The sequence below is a fragment of the Pneumocystis carinii genome (genome assembly GCF_001477545.1).
Source record: "Pneumocystis carinii B80 chromosome Unknown supercont1.8, whole genome shotgun sequence".
Lineage (NCBI taxonomy): Eukaryota > Fungi > Ascomycota > Pneumocystomycetes > Pneumocystales > Pneumocystaceae > Pneumocystis > Pneumocystis carinii.
The window spans coordinates 309,828-334,094 of NW_017264720.1; the positions used below are offsets into that span (position 1 = coordinate 309,828).

The following is a 24,267-nucleotide window of genomic DNA, read 5'->3' on the forward strand; positions in this document are numbered from 1 at the left end:
TTTTCTCCGGGCAAAATAGCCTCTTTAAACGTATTTATAGGTGTAGCGTCTTAACAAGACGTTGGAAATTGATACAAGATAAAATATATAAAAAAAAGGTAAAAATTTAATATATTTTTAAATCGTTTAATCTAGAATTATATGTATTTTTGTTTTTTATTTGGATCTAAAAAGAGAGAAAGAGTATCATCAGTAACCAATTGAAGTTTCTCTTGAAAATCAGCAACAAATTTTTGTAAAACATCAATTGCAATTGCTTTACATTCTCCTGTAAGAATTTTTCCTGAAGAATAATCTTTTCTTATTTGTTCAAGTTGATTATCATCTTCCAAAAAATACTTAAGATAAGTAAATGATACATCAACGTCTAAAAAAAATAAAAATAATATATCAATTGAATAAAGATCATTACCTGTATTAGCACCTCGTAATCTATGTTCTTCTAGTGTTGCTCCTCCGCCTGAAAAGGCATGTTTATTAATCTATATTGTTAAATTAAATAATTATAAATCAAAAAAAGACCTTATTTTTAATTTGAGATGGTGTATCAGAGAGATAAATAGCTGTATTTTCATCTGATGCACTCATTTTCGTGCCATGACCCTAAAAAAAGTCCAGGATCTATATAAAAAATTAAAGATAATACCTGAAGTGCAGGAAAAAATCTAGTATGTATCAAAGATGGTTTCAAATAACCAATTTTTTCTGCAACATCTCTTGTAAGACGGAAATACGGATCCTATAACAATAAATAAACATTTAAGCCTTTATAAATATTTTACTTGATCAATTGCCATAGGAATTAAACATGGAATATCTGTCCTATTACCAAAAATGCTGGGAAATGAACTAGAAAAACTAGGTGCAGCCTGGACAGAAACAAAGTGATATTTTCCAATAGAATCCCTTATATATCTTAAAAAAATATCACACATTGCTAACCCTTACTCTTCCTTAAACCCAAATGTTGCCTTACATTTACTATATGTTATATATTTTGAAACTTTAACAACATTTTCATAAAAAGAACCAGAAACAAATTCTGTATCAAGAAATATCAATGTTTTTTCTGGATCAAACCCACATGCAATAATATCCTTTGCATTTTTCCTAGCAAATTCACGTATATCTTCCAATTTTAGCTCCTTCTTAAAAAGATACTTCTCGTCATCTTTCATAAACATCAAAATATACCATTTCCCTCTTCATATTTACCTGTAAGCTGTATAACTACAGGAACATCAAACACACTTTGAAGCCATCTATACTCTTAAATTTTTTTTTAAAAAAAATACATAAAATACTTGCAAAACAAAAATGGAATCATATGTCCTAAATGCATACTTGAACTACTTGGTCCTCTTCCCGTATATATATAAAATGGCTTCTTTCTCTCATAATGATCAAGAATATTAGAAAAATCACTATATTTATCAAAAAAAAATCCTCTTTCTTCCTAAATATCCAACCGATGAGAAAATACAATCCCTCTCCTGATGAAAACATGTAGTTTTTGTCCTATTAATCTCTCAAATCTCTCTAAAATCCCTTCATCCAAATATCTCGTCCCAAACTTCTCTATAAGTCGGTCATAGTCAATTCCTTCCATTCTACCGTCTACAACTCTTCCCTTAACCTATTAATATATAAATATATCCTCTTATTTCTCCATTTTATAGACCTTCCATGGAGTAATAACTTGATCATCAGATTCCTCAGCAATTTGGTCATCTTTTATGCTTAAAGACGAAATGTATATATGTTCCACCTCAGGAAATACATGTTCATTCATTTTATAAGCTTTTTTCCGTCTTATTTGACTAGATTTATAGGAAAATATATATATTGAAAAAACTTGACGTTTATCTTTGTTTTTTTCAAATTTTTTCCGTAAAAAAAGGCCATTAAGAACAGGATTTTTTTAGATCTATTGGTTTCTTCATGTTCTAATTGGAAGACCATGTTTTAATCCAAAAAGAACGGCTTTTTTTCATGATTTAATGATTGAGATGTATAAAAATTTAAAAAAACCTATTTTCTCTAAATAATGGTCAAATTTTATAAAAGTAACTATTATTACGAGTACGTATCATCATGGAGATTTGGTTAAATCTTTTTTTTGACGTTTTTTCCAGGTATTCATGGCCTATTGTGACGCTTGCTTGGTTTTTGAGATATCCTAAGTATTTTTTCTAAGGAAAAAGAGTTATATTGTCTTATAAAAGACGTAGTCCTTATTCAAAACATGTTGTATCAGTAGATGTTGTTGATCGCTATGTTGATGGGGAAGGATGTCTTAGAACAACCCGTTTAATTTTGAAAGAAGGGAAATTGCCTAAGTGGGGGACAAAAGTGAGTAAAATAAGCGGTTTTTTGGGTTTATATAATGATATTAATGATCTTAAGCTGTTTAAGATTTCACGGAGTTATATTCTTGAGGATTCTATAGTTAATTTTGAGTCAAATCAGATGCACACGTTTATTCGTAATCTTGACCATACAAAGGTCATGAAAGTGGTTGAAAACCAGACATATTCAGTTTCACGTAGTAATTCATGCCAGTAATTCTATTAATTTGTTTAAATAGGACATGAATTGATAAAAAAATAGGACATTAGTGAATGTTACAGCACAAATTAAAAGTTCATTTGGATTTGGGTTTACAAATAGAATTGAAAGGTTTGGAGTTATTAAATTTTCAAAAAATCTTATAAATGTATGTATTTAATATTATAAATTTATTATTCAAGCTTTTTTAGAGCCGAGCAGGTATGACACATGTTTTAAAGGTTCTTCGTGATAATGGATGGGCAAAACACACTAATATGTTTGATGCTATTGTAACATAGTCGATATTTTGTTTTTTCTATTTACAATTTACATATATATTTATTAACAGTATTATATTAATTATTTTAAAAGGAATGTTTCAAAAGTTAAAATTATATTTTTCAAGATTAAAAATAGGTACTTCAAACACATATATAGACACATAGAATGGCTGTATTTTTCATATAGGACCTTATCTTGACAAGTTTTGTAAAAAATATATCTCGATATATTTTATGAAAGAAAAATATTATAAAATGTATAATATTTCTATGCAAATGTTTTCAAAACAGCGACTTAATGTTAATCCTTTATTCCGGAACAATTTTGAATATTTAACCAGAAACTTGAGTAGATTTTATAAAAAAATACATACTATATTTTTTGATTCTTATGATAAAAAGTAAAATTAAAAATATTATATAAAGATTCTTATACTTTATAAATAGAGCTTCTGAAAGGTTTATATTTTGTAAATATTTGCCTTATAAATCAAGGTATTATCCTTTTTTTCCTAAAGATATTCAATGGCAATATCGGTATTTGCATTGGCAAGCATCTTCAAAACATAACCCGTCTATAATATGGTCCTCTAGTAACCATGACGAATCTATAGAAACTATGAGAGCTCGTCTTCTTTATCAAAGTCGCAAAAGAGGTATTTTAGAAACAGATTTGTTATTATCCACATTTGCAAAAAAATATTTGCCATTATTCACAAAAGAAGAACTTGAAACATATGATAAGGTATCCTTTCTATATATTCTATATTTTATTTAGCAAAAAAATAGCTTTTAAAAGAATCTGATTTAGATATTTATTCATGGATTATTGGAAAAACAGAAGTACCTGATAGATGGAATAAAAACAGTCTTTTCCTTACTCTTAAGTCACATTCCCAAGATCAGAGTGTATCTATTCGAAGAATGCCGGATCTTACTTAAAAATATACCATTGAAATAATTTGATGTATATTAACTGATATATAAAATACCTTGAAAACATCCACGTAAAGAATTAAATAGTAGAAGACGTTCTCCATTTATAAGATCGTTTATTTTAATAGAATGTTCTATTATATATTTTTTTTCTAATAATGTTTCTCTCATAACACCTGGAAGACATCCTTCTTTTAAAGTAGGCGTAATCCACTGATAATTTCGAAAAAAAGCGACATTACAAATACTCCCTTCCATAACATATCCATATTGATTATATAGCAATACTTCCATTTCTTCATGTATTTTTAATCGTTTTCTTGCAGCCTCATAAGGATCTCTATATGTTGTTTTATGACAAAAAAATGGACGTAGTTTATCATCCATTGGAATTGTATCTAAATATACTCTCCATGGTTTTTCCTCCTTCCAATCATTCTTAGAAAATATACCAAAAAGATTTCCTGATAATATAAAAGGTGATACTTGAATATCTATAATACCATTCTGATCAACTGTTAAACGAACCTGAATAAAATAAACAAATATGAAATTAATTATTGATACATAGAACCACCTTTGAAGATCCTAAATGACGTACTGAATCCCATAATTTTTGTTCAATTCGTTTAATATCAATAGTTTTCCATTCAAAGTATATAGAAGCTTTGATTAAACGCTGAAGATGCTTTTCTAATAAAAAAAAATTACTTCCATCATAAAGAATTGTTTCTAAAAGATCCCATTCCTTTCCTTGTGTTATATCCTTTAACTTTCTTGTTTCATTCATTTTAATAAATTTTAAATATTCGATCTTCACTTTAAAACATATAAATGTATATAATATTTGATAAAACTACTTTTTAGATATTATTTCTGCATATATTTTATCCTGAACAGAAGGTAATAACAATGCAGATGCATCTTCATATATTATAGATGCTTCATAACCAAGAAGAATCATTTTTTCATTAATTATAACTTTACGAGCAGCTAGCACCTTGATAACATTACACACCCGAGCTATTTCATGTAAAATATATGGCTCAATTTCCTATTAGAAAATATTATCATTTTTTTAACTTAAACCCTTAATAATCTTACATCATTAATATTTGAATAAATCGTTTCAGATGCTTCTTCTTCTAATCGTGTAATACTAACTCCCTGCCTTCCTAAAGAAATTTCTATATGTTTACTCACCCATATATACCCATTCGTCCCTAAAATCACATCTGTTCCATTTGGTAAATTGTATAAATGAACATTTGATCTCATAATTAAATTAGATGGCACCTGTATAAATAACCCATTCCGAAGCTTGCCATATTTAAGAGATCTTGTATGTAGTGATACCCCTCCATCTGAATAAAATGTTTGCACTTCTGCCTGTTCAAAAAACTATCATTTTAAATATTAAAATATCTAAATTATAATACAACTAATAAATCCCCTTCTGAAAAAAATGTCCTCATCTGTAATTCATCTGTCTCTGATTTTCTTCTCAAAATACCTCCTGGAAGGTTGATAGACGATAACATAAGAATTGCATCTTGTTTTGATCCAATATCAACTTTCCAACGTTTATGACCAACCTATAAAAGAATTGGCTTTTTTTACAAAAAATATAACTATCCAATACTTTGACAATCTTTCCAACTACAAGATCTCCAATTTCTGGAAGATATCTGCCTATTTATCCTCTGTTCTCTCTACATAATAGAGATATACCTTGATCTTAATGGTTTCACTGATATAAGCTTATTTACACGCTGAACCGTCCCTGCAACAGATCCATACACTATATTCTTCTCGTCCGTATATGTTCCATGTCCTCTGAATGAGAAATAGGTTAAATAACTTGTTATATATTTAATTATTAAGAAACCTCATAAATTGAGGATCATCAGTAATAAATTCTCCTGGTGTAACAATTTTTGAGCGGGAAAAAGGACGGATATATGAATTATCTAATAAATCCTCTTTAAAATATCTATTTTCATTGTTATTTATTTGGTTTATGTCAAGATATTTGAGATTTTCTGGAGTTTTTATAAACTCGATCATAATCATGAAGTTAGGGATTAAGAGAGGAAGAAAGAGGTATATATATATATAAAAAGAAGGAAAAAATAGAAAAAGATATATAAATGAAAGAATTTTTATTGATTTAAATTTCTAAGTATTTTTTAATGCAGTGGGATATAAGTAGTTGCAAATGAAGATAATATGAATTAAGTGTATATATCAATAGGAGGAATATGATCCAAAGTAGAAAGCCAATTGCCACTAAAAATTATAAGAATTGAGAAGAAAATAAAAGAGACTTACTGATTATATTCTTCTATAAGCCAATCGGTAGGCCAGATAACTAAGTGACCTTGAATTTTTAATAATTTTTCTTCTAATATTTCTTGTGGTTCAAGAAATATTTCATCAGAATTTTTTGAAGGTTTTTTGTTGGAAAAAGTAGAAGGATAAGAAGAAACAAGATTTGTTTCATTAATTTCTTTTGATAAATCACCGGTAGATTTTGATATTGTCATAGTAAGAGATTTAATATTGTCAATTGAATCACTAGTGTCACTAAAAGATGGATATGGTTCTTGATAATAAGGTGGTAATGTTTCAGAAATTTCTTGAGTTGAACCAGTATTTATTTTTTTTGATTCATATCTTTGCATAAATTTTTCACTATATCTTTTATAACGATAATACTCTTTCCATGTGCGTACTTTATTATCAGGCATACATCGAAAAACTTGACGATAAATTTCAGTATTTCTCTGGGCAATTTTATCCCAGATATCTTCGAAGAAACTATCTGCTAAGGGATCTGAAAATATTAAAGGATCTATTTTAATTTTTTGCCAATTCTCTGATGATATTTTAGATTCAAATTTCTTTTTAGTAGAATCATTTGTTTTCTCAAAATCATATAAATCGTTATCTTTATTAAGTTTATCTGAATCTGTTTCTGATTTATCTAAATTTTCAGTGTGATCAGAAATTTTTTGTTTTTCTATATCAGATTCTTCATAAATTTCTAATTTTATAGAATCTTGATTTAAAGGATTCGTATTAAAGCAATTGGAACCCGAAAGAATTTTTCGGACATCAAGGCCAAAAATTAAATGAGTTGTTGTAGTGGTAACTTTACGTCTTCCAAATGATATTTCTGAAAATTCTGGTACGTTCTTAAACTCTTTATATCGAGGTATATTAGAATTAATTTGATACAAAATTTCTTTTTTTTCGTTTAAAGCATATTGATAATCTTTTTCCTGAAAAGAAAACATATATTTATTATATAATTCATTTAATTGTCGGTTTTCTCTTGAAAAATCATCCTTTATTAATTTTTCTTCATCATTTAAATTTTCCTGCGTAGGTAAACTATCACAATCCCAAGTTTTAATATCTTTCCATTTACAATCTTTAGATAGACCATCCATGAAACAGTCCATTTTTTCCATTTCATCGCAATTAATTCCAAGATGCTCTGTCATTAATCTTACTCTTAATGTATACGAGAATCTTCCGACCATGTATGATTTCCCAGCCATAGTAGACAATTGCATTTCAGTATCTCTTACTATTGCTGCGATCTCTGAATCACGATTTCCACGCATTGACCTTTCATTAATATTTGCTGATCCAATTATACAGATCCGATCATCAACAATCATACACTAATATTGTGTAAATCTTAATGATATTTTTTTGAATATCTATACCTTTGCATGAACATAAACCATTTCGCTAACGAGTCTCCCGTTTTCCTTAAGTTTAGCCCAATTTCTAAGACTATATATCCGAATATATTTTATAGGATCAATTCCAGCAGCTTCAAGTCTTTTAAATATAGAATATTTACAACGACATATAGAACGATATTGACAATGCATTATTAAACGCAAGCTTGTTCCTTCTTGTGAATCAACATCATTTTGAAATCCTGGAAGTAATGGTAAAATTATTATAGCTCTGAATATTTAAATAATTACTTATAAAGAAAAATTAATAACATACCTCCATTTTTCATTGTTTTTATATGCTTTTATGATTCGTTTTACTAAAGCATCTCCAATACTGTTTTCAATAATAGCTCCTTCGCATTCAGATGATGTTATAAAAAATTGATTTTCAATATAAATAAAATGTTCACTAGTTTCTATGCATTTAACATATGCATTGAGAATACTATGTTCAATTTTCATTGGAGTACCAATAGACCATGGTCCAGCAGAACGCAATACTTGTAATTCATTGGTTCCAAGGAACCCATTTTTTTCAAGTTGCTCTTGAGTAAAATCAGGTGGAGGAACCAAAAATGGTATAGATTTTCTTGGACTTTTATTTCTTAAATGATAATTCCATCTTTGTACAAAATGCCTAGCAATATCTCTTGAAGGTTGTCCTACAATTTGCATGGAAATATCGTGCCATGCCATTCTTGGAACTAATGTACGATTATACATATCCTCATAAGGCTTATCGAGTGTAAAAAAATCATGGATTCTTGGATTAGAATAATCTTTACCCGGCCAAATAAGCGGTTCTTCCGGAATTTGAGGAATTGGATTATGCTTTTCATCCCATCCACTGGGTTTATCATCATATAAAACATGTTCATAAGAATCCCAACGTCCAAAACAAAGATCAATCCCACCTATAAAGCTAATTTTTTCATCTATACATATGATTTTTTCATGATGTGCCCAAAAAAAAATACTTTGTCGTAAATGAGATGGCGATCTTTGAACATAAATATTCGGAGAAAGGCTAAGTAAGGAATATTTTGTGTAAGCAGAATCAATAGGAACAGTTGTTCCGACATTTCTATATATAATAATATAGATTTGAACACCTTCATCTGCTTTTTTTTTTAAAAGTCTATCCAATCTCCAATCCTCTGAGACGCATGCTGGACGACGAAGATACTATATTTAATTAGTTAAAAAATCTAAAATCAGAGTAGAAAAACCAATTCAGGACTAAGCCACCAATCGTGTATATAAATTGTTTCTTTGGCATTTAAAATTGCTCTGCTTACATTCCAAAAATAGTCTCTCTAAAAAAAATGAGAAAAAAAATCAAACGTAAGATAAATAGTATTACTGCATCGATAATCCACTGAGCTGCAACATTAGTCCTAACAGGTGAGAAACTATTAAACCGTTTAAATGTAGTCCATATAGTAGCCTTACTCATATCCTTAATGTTTTCCATGAATTGTTGCACTGTTATTTCATTTTTAGCTAACAACTTAACTTGTCTTTCACAATTTTTAATTTTAAAAGTATGGCGCTTCGGTTGATACTTGTTCAAATTATCTCTTTTAACTTTAGATGAATAAGATGATATTTCTTTAGAAAAATGTTTTCTAGCAATTTCAAAACCATCATCCATAAGAAATACATCATAAATTTTAGTAGAACTTATATCATTGACACATACGATATATGATTCTCTTACAAGATACCATTTTGGAAGTGAACGGTCTCTTACTTCAATAGGATTACATGTCATTTTACGTGTAGAGCCTTTTGAGTTAACAACTGCTAATAACCCTTCTTTTCCATGATATTTCTCATATTTTCCCAATTTTATTCCTAAAGCACTAAGTTCTAAAAATGAACAGAGTCTAATCCCTTCTAATCTAAAAATAAACAAATGTGCCATTTTTCTTAAATATTCTTCAAGTTTTCTTCTTTGCATGCCAGAAAAACTATGATTTTTCGCAAAATTTGCCTTTTTATTAACACCAGATATTTCGCAATTTGTTTCTGTAAATTTATCTTGTTTAGAAGATTTAATTGATTTTTTGCTACAAGTATCACTATCATCAGAGGTAAATCCCCTTATACTTCGAAGATATGGAGCACTGGATTTTGGAAATGCTGGTAATCCTTGTGCTTTTTTAAATTGGCTATTCATTGTTTCTGAAACTCGATATCTCGCATGTAGATTAAGAAAGTCCCTCCATTCTTTGTATACAGACCATTCTACTGCATTTTCTCCATCGCCATATTTAAGTTTTATCTGAAACAATGCATGAGACCTGGATTTCGTGTTTTTCGACTCAAGAACATCAATTTTTAATTGATCTAAAAGAATAGGCACCCTTCGTCTACCATTATCATCTCTTTGAAAGACTGATGCAAACATAAGCACAGTAGGAACACCAACTTCTAGTTGAGAAAGAAGTTTAACTGGCTTATGAATATCTTTCTTTTCTTTTTTTTTAAAATTCTTCAATTTTATACTAGATTTTAAAGCATTCCATTTTTGAAAAAACATATTTTCATGAAATGACAACCCCCCTAACCCATGAAATGGGTGGCTTGTCTGCATTTTAGACTTTTTACACTTCGTTTTTATATCATTCTCTGTTACTGATCTACTTGATGTTGTTAATGAATGAAAAAGCATTGAATCCCTATTTCCCGCCATATTATCAAGAATATTCTTGATTTTCGTATCCGATATAAAACTATCATTATCATCATATATCTTTATTGGTTTTTGTTGTAATTCTTTATGAAAATAATAAAATGACGGACATCTTATACTAATATTTGAACACGATCTTCTAATATCCACACAATTATCATCCATAAGATCTTTTAACTGATATTCACTCCTCTATCTCCGATCAGTCCTTCTATCTTATATGTTTATCGATATATATTATTTACATTGTTTTCTTTAGATGGTCGCAAAGAAAAAATATATGACTCTTCATTATCCATTTCACTTGATTCTCCCTTATTCTTAGGCTTATTTTCTATCATATTTCTCTCTTAAATCCCTTAAAAATACCTCTTTTATAGCTTTTTAATACTAATTTTTAATCCTTATTTTAACCTATTTTTATTAAAAAAAATACCCTTTTTCCCCCTCTATTTCTACTCTTAACCTTTATACCTTATAAAATACCTTTTGTTCTTAAATATTTACAAAATTTGCCTCCATTTTTAACCTTCTTATTGATCCCTCAAAAAAAGTCGATCTCGAGAAGTTAAGAATCGAGATAGGAAAATATTCGATATCTATAAGGGCCAAGTCTGATAAGATGGACCTATTTATAAGAATACAAGATATATAGATTAAAAATAGATTAGCATTATAATAAGATTTTTGTATTCCAGATAGATTTTGTTTAGAAATATGTATGATAAAAATAGATTGAATAATAAACCGTTATATGAAGTGATAAAAAGTAAATAAAAGATTAACGACGACGTCTTTGAGTTCTTTGTCTTTTATCTCTTGAGCGTGAGGTGTCATTTCGTTCATTCCAATCAGAATAAGAAAGATTTTTTTGTTGACCGCCAAGTAAAGCACTAAAGTTGAAAGGTGAAGCAGTTGAAGAGAGAGTAGGTGTAGGGAAAGACGATTGTAATGGTTTTTTTTGTGCTTGTTGAAGTATTTGTAATATATTAGTTATATTTGCAATGTTGACGGGAGAAATGGTAGAAGAAGGTAAAGGGAGATATTGCGTTGTTTGTGGAAGTGAAGATATGGATGAAGGGTTATTGATAGTTGCTTGTCCAGAAGCATTTAATAAATTCTGTAGAATAGATGTGATATTAGCTTGAGTATTGTTAATCGATGAAGTGTTAGGTAAAGAAATAGTATTTTGATTAATGTTTGAAAATGACAAATTGTTTGTAGATCCTGTATTATGTTGAAATAAATAATCTGATGAGTCTGAATCCTAAAAAATCTAAATATAAAGTTATGTAAATAGGATAAAAAATACTTTCATATCATTGGGTAGGGGTATTATTTTTGTTTCGACAAAAAAACCATCAGAATTAGCATCAGGCTCTGTAGGTGAGTGTGGAATATCCTTTTCATAAAGATAGGATACTAAAAATACAAAACGTTCTCTCTCCTCCTGTATTTTAAATTCATCACTATTACATTTACTAATGCCTCCTCTCTTTGGTCCAAGCTTAGATAACTGTGACTCTAAATGAGAAAAATCAATATCTATTTATTGTTAAAATCTTATAAAATTTAAATCATAAAAAACCACCTTCTGGTTCACGCCACGTCATCATATCGTCTTCTATATTATGTGTTTTACTAAATGCAGCACGTCCCTCGTAGATATCTAAATCTCTTGCATTTTTAAACTCTCGTGAAATATGAATATATGTGTCATCTGTATCTTCCGGTTCAATAGGTTCAAAAATTCTAATTTCAACAAGAGTATCATCTGACTTCCATGAAACACATTTCCTTTTCTTTTTAGGTATATCATCCGGAACTGTATTAGTATTTGTTGTAATTATTTCTGGAGTTGGTTGACAACCAGGGACTTCCTCCAAAACACTTGTAAATTTTTTAGAAACAGACGAGATTGTTTCAATCACTTGAGGCTGAGTGGAACTTTGCCTATAAATTTAGTCACTTTTTCAAAACTTATAAAATTAATACTTTTTAGGTGCTTTTATTTGTGCAAGAACACTAGAAAGAGAAGGTTTTTGGGATGCTTTTGCCGCAGAGGTTGAGAGGTTTTTAAAAAAATCAGTATTTGCTACTGCTTGAACCTTTTGAGATTTAACTACTGGCTTTGCTGGTGCAGGCTTTGGAGTTACAGAGGGCTTAATAACAGGATCATTTGAAGCTGCCTTTTGTTTCTTTTTTGAAATGTCTTCAGTTGTAGAAATAGGTGGTATATTGGCCGCCCTTGAAAATATTAATAATAATCATGACAATTAATTTTCATACATTGAATTTTCTGTAGGTTTCTCTAACGACAAAGATTTTTCTGCTGCTTCTAGCCATTTAATAGAAAGTTGTTTAACAGCTTTAATATTTAGCTTAGTTATTAATAATTCTGTATTTATTTACTTTCATTTTCCGATTTTTTTGCCAAAATTATTATTGGTTTTCCCATTTTTAGCTCAGCTAAAATGGTGGAGTCTAGTTTTAATATATTCATGATCTAATATAATTAGATTATATCTATCAAAAGATATTTACATACCTTCAAAATAGCTATAATCACCATGTTTTTCTTTTCGTTTATAGCGTTGACTAGCCAATTCCTTATTCTTCCTAAAACCTGTTTATTTTCAATGAATCTAATCAAAATTAATTTACTAATTATGAAAGTTACAAAAATATTCATACGCTGCTACTATATCCTCTTTTATTCCCCCTTTTAATGTCTCCAGCATTACAATTTTGGTCTTATCTTCAACTATATCCTTCATTAAATCATATACTGTTCTAACACAGCTTCTAGTATCTCCTGTTACTGCATAAACGCTAAAACATTTACGCAATTCGTATCGAAGAACATCTTCTGGATCCTAACTTATATAAGATTATCCTATTTATGATAATATGCTTGTACCTTGGGTGCCAACTGATTCTTTATTATAGGAGTTTCATTTTTCTTGATAGTATTGAGTTTATTTTGTACTGTTGTTTTCTCTAAATGTGGATTATCTGTTTGTGTATCCATAATAGTTGCAAAAGGAAGATTAGGAACTAGTTTTGATTGATTAAATTATAATATTTATTTTTAAAAACTCACTAGGAATTCCAGGAAATTTAAATGGGATGTTCTTGCTTTCTTGAGGGATTTCTTCATTTTCTAAAGAAATTAAATATAAAATTTCAAAAAATATATCATATATACCATTCGTTTCATAATATTTAGAAAAATTAGTGTTATAATCACAAAAATCATATGTTTTGTCGTCAAGAGGCATATTCAAATTATGATTAGATATTTTATTTGACAAGACTGATGTATTAAAATCAAATCTTTTATTATACATAGCATCACTTAATTCTTTTTCTTGTTTTTTTTGGACCATTTCTTCAAATATATGTTTCGAATCATTGGTTAGAAAATCAATTGGCTGATCTTTTCTATATGTATATACTGCATTAACAGGGTGATTTGACGAAATATTCAGTGAAGTCGATTTTTGAGCTTCCATATTCGTTTGCAATGTAGGTGCCTGAAATGCTGATGTTAAAAGTACAGGTGTATCTACATGATTGCTTGATAAGCTATTTAATACATTATTTAACATATTATTTGAACGAAAAACATTTTCTAAAGGCTTTTCTAATGATAAAGCCGTGTTTAATGGATTTTTCAAATGTAATGTATTATCCAACGTTATATTTTCCGGATAATTAGCCTTCAAATTACCTGATGATTCATCCGTATTCTTTACTGCGTCTGAATATGGACCTATACCTGATGTTCCCCCCAATTCTGTCGATACATTGGAATTCGACAGATTCATCGTCGTTTTAATATAAATACACTATAAACTCCCGTAAATCCCCCTAATATAACACAAACACCAATAACGACTCTCTATAACTTCTAAAAAAACCCTTTAATTCCTATTATCGTCTGTTTAATTCCTTAAATAACAGACTACAAAAAAAACGCAAAAACTCCAATTAATCCTCCAATTCTACCCCAATAAAAGCAATCCCAACCTTTCCCTATATTCAAAGAGCTCCCGTCACCCGATATATCTCCTAAAACACTCCTTCTTCCCCAAAAATTTCCCTATTACTCAACTTCTTCTTTATTAAAAATACTTCTTAATATCAAATATTACCTCGAGATTCAAAAAATACCTCTCAAAATATCATAAAATATATCCTTATTCCTGCATAAATACATCATAATCCTCTATTTGCCCTTTATTTGCCTCCAAACCAAGATTTTACTGGGAGATGAATTGGCTGACGTTGATCTCTTGTGTCGCCGCTTTTTCAAAAATCCCAGTGGTTTCCATGGCAACCTATGATTAAGAATTTAAGCCCATCTCACAGTACGTAAGGGCAGAGGGAACGTCATCAAAATATCAGGTAAGAAGAAGAGAGTATTTTGGGGTATGACGGGGGGTTTAACGAGTATTAAAACGCTTTATGATGCACAGATGGGTATTTTTAAATGAAGTGTCTTTTTTGAGCGGTTGAAAAGGCTTATTTATTGAAGAATCGTTGATCAAAGTCTTAAAATTGAATGTGGAAGATAAGAAAGAGGAAACGGGAGATTATGAAGAATCGGGAGGCCTTACGGAAGAGATTATATGGAAGATTCTTATATTTGATAAGTTTGGACAAGATATTATATCTACGGTTCTTAAAGTGAATGATCTTCGAGACCATGGAGTTACAGTTTTTATGTAGAATAAAGGATAATTGAGGGATGTATATTTATGATTATGATAGGCAGTTGATGTCAGAAAGACAGCCGATCATGGGTGTTCCGGCGATCTATTTTATAGAGCCTACGTTAGAAAATATTCAAAAGATATCACGAGTGAGTTTATTAATTTTTTTTTATTAAGGAATAATTGTATTTTTTTTATTAAGGATTTATCTAATAATTTATATGATACGATATATGTTAATTTTTTATCATCAATTCCTCGTTCGCTTTTAGAGGATTTTGCATCTATTACGTCATCGCAAAATACGACAGAAATGGTATCACAAGTATATGATCAGTATCTTAATTTTGTAGTTCTTGATCAAGATTTATTTAGTTTATGTCTTCCAAATACATATTATACGTTTAATCATCATTCAGTATCAGAATCAGCTATAGAAGAGATTGCTGATAAGATTTCAAGTGGTATTCTTTCAGTGTTGATTACATTGGGTGTAGTTCCAATTATTCGATGTCCGTCAAATAATGCATCTGAAATGATTGCTCAAAAATTGTGTTGTAAATTACGTGATTATATTTTAAATACTAAAAGTGATCCTACTTTCAATTCGTCATCATCATCATCATGTTATCGTAGACCAGGTATATTTAATCTTTTCAAACTTTGTAATTAATTTCTATATTAGTTTTAATTATCTTGGATCGTACAATTGATCTTATTCCTATGCTTAGTCATTCTTGGACTTATCAATCACTTATTAATGATGTTCTTGAAATGAAATTAAACAGAATAACTGTTAATGTAGATTACATTCTTTTTTTTTTCTTTCTAAGGAACCTATTAGGTTATGGAATCTGATAAAAAGGCAATTAAGAAGAATTATGATATTTATCCTCGTGATTTTTTCTGGGAAAAAAACTCAAATACTCCATTTCCTCAAGTAGCTGAAAATATTGATTCAGAGTTTATTCGTTATAAAAATGACGCTAATGAGATTTCTAAAAAATCAGGTTTAGATATTGCAGATTTGTATATAATGATTGTCCCATTTTTTCTATTCTGATTATTAGTAGTGATAATTCAAGTAAATCAGAGAATCTTAAATTAGCTATGACAGCTTTACCAGAACTTACATCTCGAAAACAAATTCTTGATATGCATATGAATATTGCTACAGCTTTATTAAAGGATATTAAAGAACGTCAATTAGACAATTGTTATGAAATAGAGGAGTCTATTACACGTTGTACAAAATCTAACATTCTTGAAATAATAAATGATCCACAAAAAAAGCCGGAAGACAAATTGAGGATTTTTATAATTTATTATCTTAGTGTTGAAAATATTAGCAACGTTGATATGTTTGAATATGATGATGCATTGAAGAAGGCAAAATGTGATCTTAGACCTTTAAATTATATTAAAAAGTAAAAAAGAATCATGAAAAAAATATATGCTAATTTTATAATAGAGTAAGAGAGATTACAAAAATGACTACGATGATATCTCCTCCAGTACAAAATTCTAGTGCTTTTTCAAATACAGGTGATAATCTTTTTCGAGGATTGAATTCTCTTAGCAGTATAGTAAGTATTAATAATTGGATAATTGTTTGGTAATATTGATAATTATTATTTTAGCTTACAGAAAAACTTAAGGATGGTGCTATTACAGGGGGATTAGAAAATCTCATATCTGGAGTTAGAAATTTTCTACCATCTTATAAAGATTTTACTATAACAAAGATAGTAGAAAGTTTAATGGAACCTACTTCATCAAATATTAGCAGGACTGAAGACTATCTTTACTTTGATCCGAAAAATCATCAAGCTCAACAAAATCCTATTCGTAAACAACAATTTAACGAAGCAATTGTATTTATGGTTGGAGGAGGGAATTATCTTGAATATGGAAATTTACTTGACTGGGCAGCACGATATCCTGGAACAAAAAAACGAATTATATATGGCTCTTCTGAATTATTATCTCCAAAAGCTTTTTTAGATGAATTAAGTCGGTTATCTTCATAAATTTTATTAGTTTTAAAAATTATCAATTAATCTATGTATGTAAATTATATAATAACCCAATTAACCTCTTAAGAAATAATGCCATGTTTATTATTTTAATTATTTATAATATTTTTAATTTTTATATATAAACTCATTTCAAAAATGGCTGTTTAATTTCATTTGTTCTGCCCATAGTTCTAACTCATCAAATAATGGATCTAACCCATTTCCTCCATTCATGCAACCTTCTAGATCATATAAACTATAACCACAGCGATGATCTGTTATTCTATTTTGTGGAAAATTATAAGTTCTAATTTTATCTGGTCGAGTAGCTGAGGGAATTTGGGATCTACGTTGTTGTCTTTCATTCTCTGTATTTTTCTCACTTCTTAAGGCTGCGACTCTAGATTTTAATATTATGAGAGCTTTTGAGCGATTCTATAAATTAGTATATAATAAATGAAAATTGTAATTTTACTTGATGTTGTGAACGAGAATCTTGCATAGAAACAGATATTCCAGTAGGCAAATGAGTCATTCTTACTGCTGATTCTGTTTTATTTACCTATAGCTATTATTTTATTAATAAAAATATTTATACAATTCCTAACATGTTGTCCTCCTGCTCCTCTTGATCTCATAACTTCTATTTTTACTTCTTTCATATCAATTTTATCAAAGTTTTTGTCTTGATCAACTTTTGGAAAAACATTAACAGTTATAGTACTAGTATGAATTCTTCCCTTAGATTCAGTAATAGGAATCCTCTGAACTCTATGAACACCTGTCTCATTTTTTAATTTTCCAAATGCTCCTGGGCCGTCTAATTGCATAATAGCTTCTAAAATACCTTCATTTCCTTCATTTTTGTTTATTGATAATATTTCATATTTCCAATTCTTTGTTACAGCATATTTTTGATACATTCTTAGTAATTCTGTTGCAAATAAGGTTGCCTCATCCCCTCCAACGCCTGCATGAATTTCTAAGATACATGGTAGATGTGCCTGAGGATGTTTTGGTATAATATTCTTCTTCAATTCATTATAACATTCTTCCAATAACTTTTCTTCTTTTCCAATTTCTTCATTTGCAAGCTTGATCATCTCATAGTCTTCACTTTCATGTTTTAATTGTTTAAGTTTATCAATCATCTAATATAGTTAGATATTAAAAAACATTAAATTCCAAGAACAAGCAAAGATTTATGATATTTTTCCAAAGAAATTGCAATAGGTTTTAGATTTATAATTTTTTTATTTAGTGATTTTATAGAGTCCAATTCTTTCATCTAAAAATGATAAACATTACACCGATCTTTATCAATACTTACTAGTGACATTTGTTGCTTAAGATTATTGTATTGATTTAGTAAAGATTCAGCAATTTTTATAACTTTTTCATTTAAACTGATCTGATTAATATTCACTTTGCCTTATAAAAAATGAATCAAAAAATATAAATAAAAAACAAAAATACATTTGTCCTCCTTGTTTTTAAATGTAGATGTATATATTTTCCTTTTGAAAAAGCTCTTTAATTCAAAATTTTTTTGATAATACTTATTGTTTAAAGGTATTATATATGTAAAAATATTCTGAAATATATATTGAAATTTATTTCTACCATTTAACCTATGCTTAGAAATATGATTTAATGCTTTGTTATTGAAAATCTTCATATTTAATATATTTTAAATATAAAATATATTTGCATCCTTCAAATATTATATTGATCAATCAAATTATAGATTTGTTTATATAATTTTTTACAGAATTCCTTTATTTATAAAAGAGATTTATCTTCGTTTTGTTAAAGTATCTGTTTATTTCATGTTTAAGTTGTTTCTGTATTAATTGAAAATCGAAATTTTATACTTTTCTATAGAAAGTTATATTTATTAATAATGTATACTTAAATAAAAATGTATCTTTATAAATATGTTTCAATCTGTACATTGTCTTTTGTTATACGAAATATAAATCCTGTCCTTTTTGAAGGTGCTAAGTCTTTATTTGATAAACGCTGAAGCACTGCAAGATATAAACCAAGTTGAAGAATGTTATTTCTTTGTTGTGAATAAACTAAAAGATTCTTTAAATCAATTCCAGAAGAGAATTGAGATACTGCTTTTTTAAGAAAGCAAATTCTATGTGATACTTGACTTGTATATGAAAAAGGAAGATGTTGATGATAAATTTGAAATGAATCATCAGAAATAGTAAAATAACGTATATTTGTTGTATAAGGATTAAAATTTTGTGATGTTTGTAAAACCCAGTTTGTACTAATAGCAAGTGAACACCATGTATAACAAAATTTCTTAAGTAATTGAGTAATTTGCTTATAAATAATGTTAATTCGCTCTTGAACATAAGGATTAGAGAGCAAATTTGAATATAAATCTTTCCAGTAAAATGCTGAAATAGAATCAACAAAGACATAGCGGATTTTTACATCATTTGCATATGATTTAAAATATTGAGGCAAATATTGAAGAGTAGCTATTAAAGATATTGAATCTTCCGGCCGAAAAATATATAAACGAGTAAGGCTTTGTTTAACTATATCTTTAAATATTCTATCCTTACATTCCTTATCATTTTCTTCTTTAATTCTATCATTTTGACTCTTTTTAAATATATTCTTGACTTTTTCATACATTATCTCCTCTAAACGATATGTTTTCCACTTTCTACTGCAATCTAAAAGAACAATTCCTTCTTCAAGACCTCCTATCACTTCTTTTTCTTCATTTGATTCATAAATTTTGGGAAGAAGTGTTCTTGATGCAATAAAATAAAGTAAATGTCTCTTTCCTGATCCATAAGGGCCCTGTAATTCCAATATATCCCCATAATGAAGTCCTCTATCATCTTTCGAGGCTATAAGATCATCTAATAGGCTTATACTGAACTTAATACCGCCTCTTTTACAACATAAATGAGATCGAATAGCTTGTACAAGCTGTTTTGCCGGTTAATACTTTGTAGAAAAAAACTGGATCATTTACACTCGTACAGGACTCGTACTCGAATGTATTAAGAAGTTCTTTGGCTAAAACAATTGCTTCCATTTTGAATTTTAGTTATATTTCAATAAATGATAAAGTTTCAAAGTTTTTCAGCTCAAGATATTCAAAAATTACTTGATAAAAGCCGTAAATCAGAAGAAGAACCTTTAATGGAGCTTATTATGTACACATGTTACGTTAAGGAGCAGAAGATTGTGTGTAAACCCGTTCATCGGTTGTTTAAAGTGTAATTTATATAAGTATAAATGTATAAAGTAAAATTTCTATAGATCTAACAAGAAAAATGTTATTGAAGTTACAGGCTTGAAAATATGAAGAAGATATTATGGTTATAGTTATTTTTTTTGATATAAAATAAGATATTTTTAAGATGTTATAAAATATTTCTAAGTTGACGTGTGTATCTGCTAGTTTCCCAATTAACAAGACCTTCATAAGGTCTACAAGCATCTTCTTCATAGCCCATATCTTTCCAGACTTTTAGAAAGAGTTCATCTTGTTTAATAGGTCCCTGATTTATTTTATGTAGATTTAGTTTGTTTTCAATCTGAATAATTTTCCATAAGGCATTTTCAGCCAAACGACTTTGTTTTGCTGACAATTCCCGTATTTTATGAGGACATGTCATTCGTTGTACATATACTGGTGTACTCATATATGTATGTTTTGGAGGAAAGATAGGAAGATGTGATAAATGATAGTCAGGTCGTTCATCATTGATACCTGTTAGCTCTGGTCCTAAAAGTTTTTCAACAAGCGCCGATGACGTATTCATAAAACGTGATGTGGCTTTCGATATAGATTCGTCTGACCTTATATCAGCCTTTTTTAATAATTATTTCTTATCCACCTTTCTCTAATTCATAATTTCTTCCAATACGTTGCTTCATTTCTATTTCTAATGATTCTATCTTAATTCCTTCATAAAAAAGCATCAATTCAATATCATAAATTGAAATCTTGTATCTCCTTTGTAAAAATGCAAAGCGTAATGATCTATCTAAGATTTTCATAATATCTACATTTATTTGTCACATTAAATCTATAATACTCCCTTTTCACTGACATAAAACAAGAAATCTCTCTAATGCCATTATAGAGCTCTTCATTGCCGATGAAAACCCAACTGATTGAAGTATTTCTACAACTGCTCGTCTCTCTAATATTTTCTCAAATCTTTCTTCCCTCATATCTCTTCCAAAATCCTATCAAATCGCTTCGTTTTTTCAAATAACACTTATATATATAATATAAACCTTATAACATGATTTCCTCTATGTTTCCTCCTCTTAATCCCTCTCTTTTCTCTTTTTTCATGTCTTCCTCTTTTTTCTGACGTTGCTTCGCCTCTTATTTCGTAAGGTTATTAACCACACAAAAAAAACATAAAACCTTAAAAACATTGTTTTTTCGCCGTATTTTCTGTAAAATACCCTTTAAACTTTATTTTATTCTTATTTTTTTCAGGAAAATCTTTTTTATCCGAAAAAACCGCTTTTAAATGGCCTTTAAACCTGTTATTGGTGTTTTACAACGTTCTTTAATTAAAGTTCTTCAAAATAAATAATAATCCCCTCTTAACCCTTTTTTCTAGGACATTTCTCTCTCTCTTGGACTCGGTATTGCCTCTGCTTATCTTTTCTGGTACGGATATCATCTTCCTTCTATACGTAAACGCGAGGCATATTACAATACTCTAAATCACACAAAAACTTGATATCCAAAACAATAGATTAATCTCTATCTCAATTTACACATTTCTTTGCTTCTTTATGTATATTTTTTCTTCATCTATTTTCTCCTCACGTGACACTCATTTTCTACAACTCGACGAGACGTCAACTTCTAAGAAAAACCAAAATTATCAGGAAAGACGAAGGCGAAGGTAAGATTGAGTCATATAAGAGGGTTTTCTAACGGTATTTTTTATAGGAATATGTTACTGGCCTCTTTAGGAGGAGCTTTGAGTGATTTTGGAGCATATTTATTGCGTTTCCAGAGTAAAGATACGGAATGGTTTTGGAAGCGTACGACACGTTTTTTTTTAGGGCGACGTGCCTTTATATATACGGCAGGAGCGTTTTTTGTGTTTCTATCATTAGGGAGTACGTTTTATCTTTATCGTGGAATGTCTAAGGATGATACTGTTGGATCGGATAAAAAACAAGTAGGATATAAGAAAAAACCTAAGAATAGAAAGAAACGAAAGGTTAGAATTACGGAGAATGAGTCGTCAGTTAAAGGTTTAATGGGTGGAATGATGAGAAAAAGATTGAATGATGAATAGATGAAACACAAGGGTTAGAAATATTAGATGAAGAATTATTTGTTACACAAGAAAAGATTGAGCAATTTTCAGAATCAGTATGAGAATGCGTTTATTTTTAGATAATAATGGGTTAAAATTTGATAGGAACTTAAAGCGCATTCGATAAAATTGAAAAATGAGGGAAACAAAGCATATTCTAGAAAAGAATATGATAAAGCTATTGAATTTTATACGCATGCTATATCATGTTCAAAGGATCCAGTATTTTATTCTAATAGGGCGGCCTGTATGTATATATATATATGAGGTTGAGATTGTTAAAATTGAGGGATAGGTTATATTGCATTAAATAAACCTGAACAAGTTATTGAGGATACGACAACGGCTTTAAGTTTAGATTCGACATATGTGAAGGCATTGAATCGTCGGGCAACAGCATATGAAATGTTGAATAAAAATGATGAGGCGCTTTTAGATTATACAACGAGTTGTATAATGGATGGATTTTCGAATGAAAATGCTGCTCAAAGCGTTGAAAGATTATTAAAAAAGATAGCGGAAGAAAAGGCGAAAGCTATTATGAAGGTAAATAGAGATCGTTTGTTTTTATTTTGAAATTAACTTTTTTTTTTTTTAAGACGAAGAAAAAACAATTGCCAAGTCCGACCTTTATAACAGCTTATTTGGATGCATTTCGACCTAGACCTATTCCGAAAATAGAGACAAATGATGAAACATCGGGTGATTATCATCTTAAACAAGGATTTAAAGCCCTTTTAGCTAAAAATTATGATACTGCGTCTCAAAGTTTTTCTAAAGCAATTGAATTAGAATGTTCTAGTTCACTGAAGTCTCTGGCATATAATATGTCGGGTACTTTTAAGTTTATTCAAGGAAGTACACTTGAAGCGTTGGAAGATTTTAACAAAGCGATTGAATTTGACCCAACTGACACGCAAAATTATATTAAACGTGCAAGCGTCCATATGGAATTGGGTAAGAAGGCGTGTAATATGTTATATATATATATAGATATATTTAATAATATAGGCGATCGTTTTGCAACATGGTCTGATTTTGATACTGCACAATCGGTTAATCCAAAAGATCCTGATATTTATTATCATCGCGGACAAATGCATTTTATTACCGGTGAATTTTCTGAGGCAGCAAAAGATTATCAAAAATCGATTGATTTGGATAAAGAATTTATATTTTCTCATATTCAATATGGTGTTGTACAGTATAAATTAGGAAATACTGCATTAAGTATGTCGATTTTCCGTAAATGTTTAAAAATGTTTCAAAAGTCAAGTGATGTTTATAATTATTATGGCGAGCTTTTATTAGATCAGCAGCGATTTCAGGATGCAATTGAAAAATTTGATATTGCTATACAACTGGAGAAGTCAAGCAAATTTACAATAATGAATGTTCTTCCTCTTATCAATAAAGCTCTTGCTGTTTTCCAATGGAAGAAGGATATAGTAGAGGCCGAAAAGTTATGTAAAAAGGCTTTAGCTATAGATCCTGGTTGTGATGTTGCTGTATGTTAAGTGAATTAATGTTTTTCAATTAATATTTTTTAGGTTGCAACTATAGCACAATTACTTTTACAGCAAGGAAAAATTGAAGATGCTATTGAATATTTTAATAAATCCGCACAACTTGCACGTACGGAATCAGAATTGGTTAATGCACTTTCATACTGTGAAGCAACGAAGATTCAACTTCAAGTTACTCGAAAATATCCTCATCTTGCTGAACGTTTAAATAACATAACTAAAGGGAATTTTTCGGTATAATTTTTTTTATTTTGGATATACACACATATTTTTGACTTACATTGTGTTTTTAAACAAATTAACATTTTATATAGTTATAGCTGATGTAATATTTTGATATTTATGTAATTATTCCTATTCTTAAGGATTCATATTTTAAATTGTTTAGAGAAATAACAAAAAAGTCTTAATATGATTCTTTAATGCTGCATAATTCATCGAGG

At 29.1% G+C, this 24,267-nt stretch overlaps 13 protein-coding genes across 13 annotated transcripts; 5 read left to right on the forward strand and 8 right to left on the reverse strand.

Moving 5' to 3' along the window:
- Window positions 1-94: 94 nt before the first annotated feature.
- T552_01996 (tryptophan-tRNA ligase) lies at window positions 95-1,838 on the reverse strand. The gene is made up of 10 exons (XM_018370556.1): window positions 1,682-1,838; window positions 1,470-1,636; window positions 1,305-1,424; window positions 1,216-1,262; window positions 949-1,171; window positions 783-906; window positions 647-739; window positions 523-603; window positions 413-482; window positions 95-367 (listed from the first exon to the last, which is right to left on the reverse strand). Exons 1-10 carry the CDS (start codon window positions 1,790-1,792, stop codon window positions 138-140), a joined length of 1,266 nt encoding a protein of 421 aa, XP_018225846.1. The 5' UTR covers window positions 1,793-1,838; the 3' UTR covers window positions 95-137.
- A 198-nt stretch (window positions 1,839-2,036) lies between these two features.
- On the forward strand, window positions 2,037-2,894 carry T552_01997 (hypothetical protein). The gene is made up of 6 exons (XM_018370557.1): window positions 2,037-2,082; window positions 2,136-2,183; window positions 2,232-2,352; window positions 2,407-2,561; window positions 2,611-2,716; window positions 2,760-2,894. The coding sequence occupies exons 1-6, from the start codon at window positions 2,048-2,050 to the stop codon at window positions 2,847-2,849; spliced, it is 555 nt and encodes a 184-aa protein (XP_018225847.1). The 5' UTR covers window positions 2,037-2,047; the 3' UTR covers window positions 2,850-2,894.
- Window positions 2,895-3,086: 192 nt separating this feature from the next.
- Window positions 3,087-3,773, forward strand: T552_01998 (hypothetical protein; the record flags this gene model as incomplete). The annotated part of the gene is made up of 3 exons (XM_018370558.1): window positions 3,087-3,232; window positions 3,279-3,576; window positions 3,621-3,773. 3 exons carry the CDS (start codon window positions 3,087-3,089, stop codon window positions 3,771-3,773), a joined length of 597 nt encoding a protein of 198 aa, XP_018225848.1.
- A 30-nt stretch (window positions 3,774-3,803) lies between these two features.
- Window positions 3,804-4,557, reverse strand: T552_01999 (hypothetical protein; the record flags this gene model as incomplete). The annotated part of the gene is made up of 2 exons (XM_018370559.1): window positions 3,804-4,295; window positions 4,345-4,557. 2 exons carry the CDS (start codon window positions 4,555-4,557, stop codon window positions 3,804-3,806), a joined length of 705 nt encoding a protein of 234 aa, XP_018225849.1.
- Window positions 4,558-4,623: 66 nt separating this feature from the next.
- On the reverse strand, window positions 4,624-5,834 carry T552_02000 (hypothetical protein; the record flags this gene model as incomplete). Its single annotated transcript, XM_018370560.1, has 6 exons — window positions 4,624-4,821; window positions 4,872-5,156; window positions 5,207-5,362; window positions 5,410-5,455; window positions 5,499-5,603; window positions 5,656-5,834. 6 exons carry the CDS (start codon window positions 5,832-5,834, stop codon window positions 4,624-4,626), a joined length of 969 nt encoding a protein of 322 aa, XP_018225850.1.
- Window positions 5,835-5,958: 124 nt separating this feature from the next.
- Window positions 5,959-10,610, reverse strand: T552_02001 (hypothetical protein). The gene is made up of 7 exons (XM_018370561.1): window positions 10,469-10,610; window positions 8,889-10,415; window positions 8,755-8,841; window positions 7,800-8,710; window positions 7,505-7,754; window positions 6,099-7,459; window positions 5,959-6,056 (listed from the first exon to the last, which is right to left on the reverse strand). The coding sequence occupies exons 1-7, from the start codon at window positions 10,562-10,564 to the stop codon at window positions 6,002-6,004; spliced, it is 4,287 nt and encodes a 1,428-aa protein (XP_018225851.1). The 5' UTR covers window positions 10,565-10,610; the 3' UTR covers window positions 5,959-6,001.
- Window positions 10,611-10,958: 348 nt separating this feature from the next.
- Window positions 10,959-14,099, reverse strand: T552_02002 (hypothetical protein). The gene is made up of 11 exons (XM_018370562.1): window positions 13,432-14,099; window positions 13,327-13,386; window positions 13,144-13,280; window positions 12,918-13,099; window positions 12,772-12,868; window positions 12,636-12,729; window positions 12,513-12,591; window positions 12,219-12,470; window positions 11,815-12,176; window positions 11,536-11,768; window positions 10,959-11,490 (listed from the first exon to the last, which is right to left on the reverse strand). The coding sequence occupies exons 1-11, from the start codon at window positions 14,051-14,053 to the stop codon at window positions 11,005-11,007; spliced, it is 2,604 nt and encodes an 867-aa protein (XP_018225852.1). The 5' UTR covers window positions 14,054-14,099; the 3' UTR covers window positions 10,959-11,004.
- A 514-nt stretch (window positions 14,100-14,613) lies between these two features.
- Window positions 14,614-17,017, forward strand: T552_02003 (hypothetical protein). Its single transcript, XM_018370563.1, has 9 exons — window positions 14,614-14,708; window positions 14,764-14,953; window positions 15,000-15,090; window positions 15,144-15,582; window positions 15,627-15,742; window positions 15,786-15,970; window positions 16,015-16,368; window positions 16,413-16,527; window positions 16,582-17,017. The coding sequence occupies exons 1-9, from the start codon at window positions 14,660-14,662 to the stop codon at window positions 16,969-16,971; spliced, it is 1,929 nt and encodes a 642-aa protein (XP_018225853.1). The 5' UTR covers window positions 14,614-14,659; the 3' UTR covers window positions 16,972-17,017.
- A 92-nt stretch (window positions 17,018-17,109) lies between these two features.
- Window positions 17,110-18,247, reverse strand: T552_02004 (peptide chain release factor 1; the record flags this gene model as incomplete). The annotated part of the gene is made up of 4 exons (XM_018370564.1): window positions 17,110-17,394; window positions 17,435-17,521; window positions 17,568-18,110; window positions 18,152-18,247. 4 exons carry the CDS (start codon window positions 18,245-18,247, stop codon window positions 17,110-17,112), a joined length of 1,011 nt encoding a protein of 336 aa, XP_018225854.1.
- A 641-nt stretch (window positions 18,248-18,888) lies between these two features.
- On the reverse strand, window positions 18,889-20,032 carry T552_02005 (hypothetical protein; the record flags this gene model as incomplete). Its single annotated transcript, XM_018370565.1, has 2 exons — window positions 18,889-19,923; window positions 19,970-20,032. The coding sequence occupies 2 exons, from the start codon at window positions 20,030-20,032 to the stop codon at window positions 18,889-18,891; spliced, it is 1,098 nt and encodes a 365-aa protein (XP_018225855.1).
- A 26-nt stretch (window positions 20,033-20,058) lies between these two features.
- Window positions 20,059-20,305, forward strand: T552_02006 (hypothetical protein; the record flags this gene model as incomplete). Its single annotated transcript, XM_018370566.1, has 2 exons — window positions 20,059-20,216; window positions 20,260-20,305. The coding sequence occupies 2 exons, from the start codon at window positions 20,059-20,061 to the stop codon at window positions 20,303-20,305; spliced, it is 204 nt and encodes a 67-aa protein (XP_018225856.1).
- An 11-nt stretch (window positions 20,306-20,316) lies between these two features.
- Window positions 20,317-21,226, reverse strand: T552_02007 (hypothetical protein). Its single transcript, XM_018370567.1, has 3 exons — window positions 21,057-21,226; window positions 20,841-21,008; window positions 20,317-20,797 (listed from the first exon to the last, which is right to left on the reverse strand). Exons 1-3 carry the CDS (start codon window positions 21,178-21,180, stop codon window positions 20,364-20,366), a joined length of 726 nt encoding a protein of 241 aa, XP_018225857.1. The 5' UTR covers window positions 21,181-21,226; the 3' UTR covers window positions 20,317-20,363.
- Window positions 21,227-21,716: 490 nt separating this feature from the next.
- T552_02008 (hypothetical protein) lies at window positions 21,717-24,106 on the forward strand. The gene is made up of 8 exons (XM_018370568.1): window positions 21,717-21,875; window positions 21,923-22,233; window positions 22,278-22,354; window positions 22,404-22,545; window positions 22,594-22,844; window positions 22,898-23,255; window positions 23,310-23,806; window positions 23,849-24,106. Exons 1-8 carry the CDS (start codon window positions 21,763-21,765, stop codon window positions 24,062-24,064), a joined length of 1,965 nt encoding a protein of 654 aa, XP_018225858.1. The 5' UTR covers window positions 21,717-21,762; the 3' UTR covers window positions 24,065-24,106.
- The last annotated feature ends 161 nt before the right edge of the window (window positions 24,107-24,267 follow it).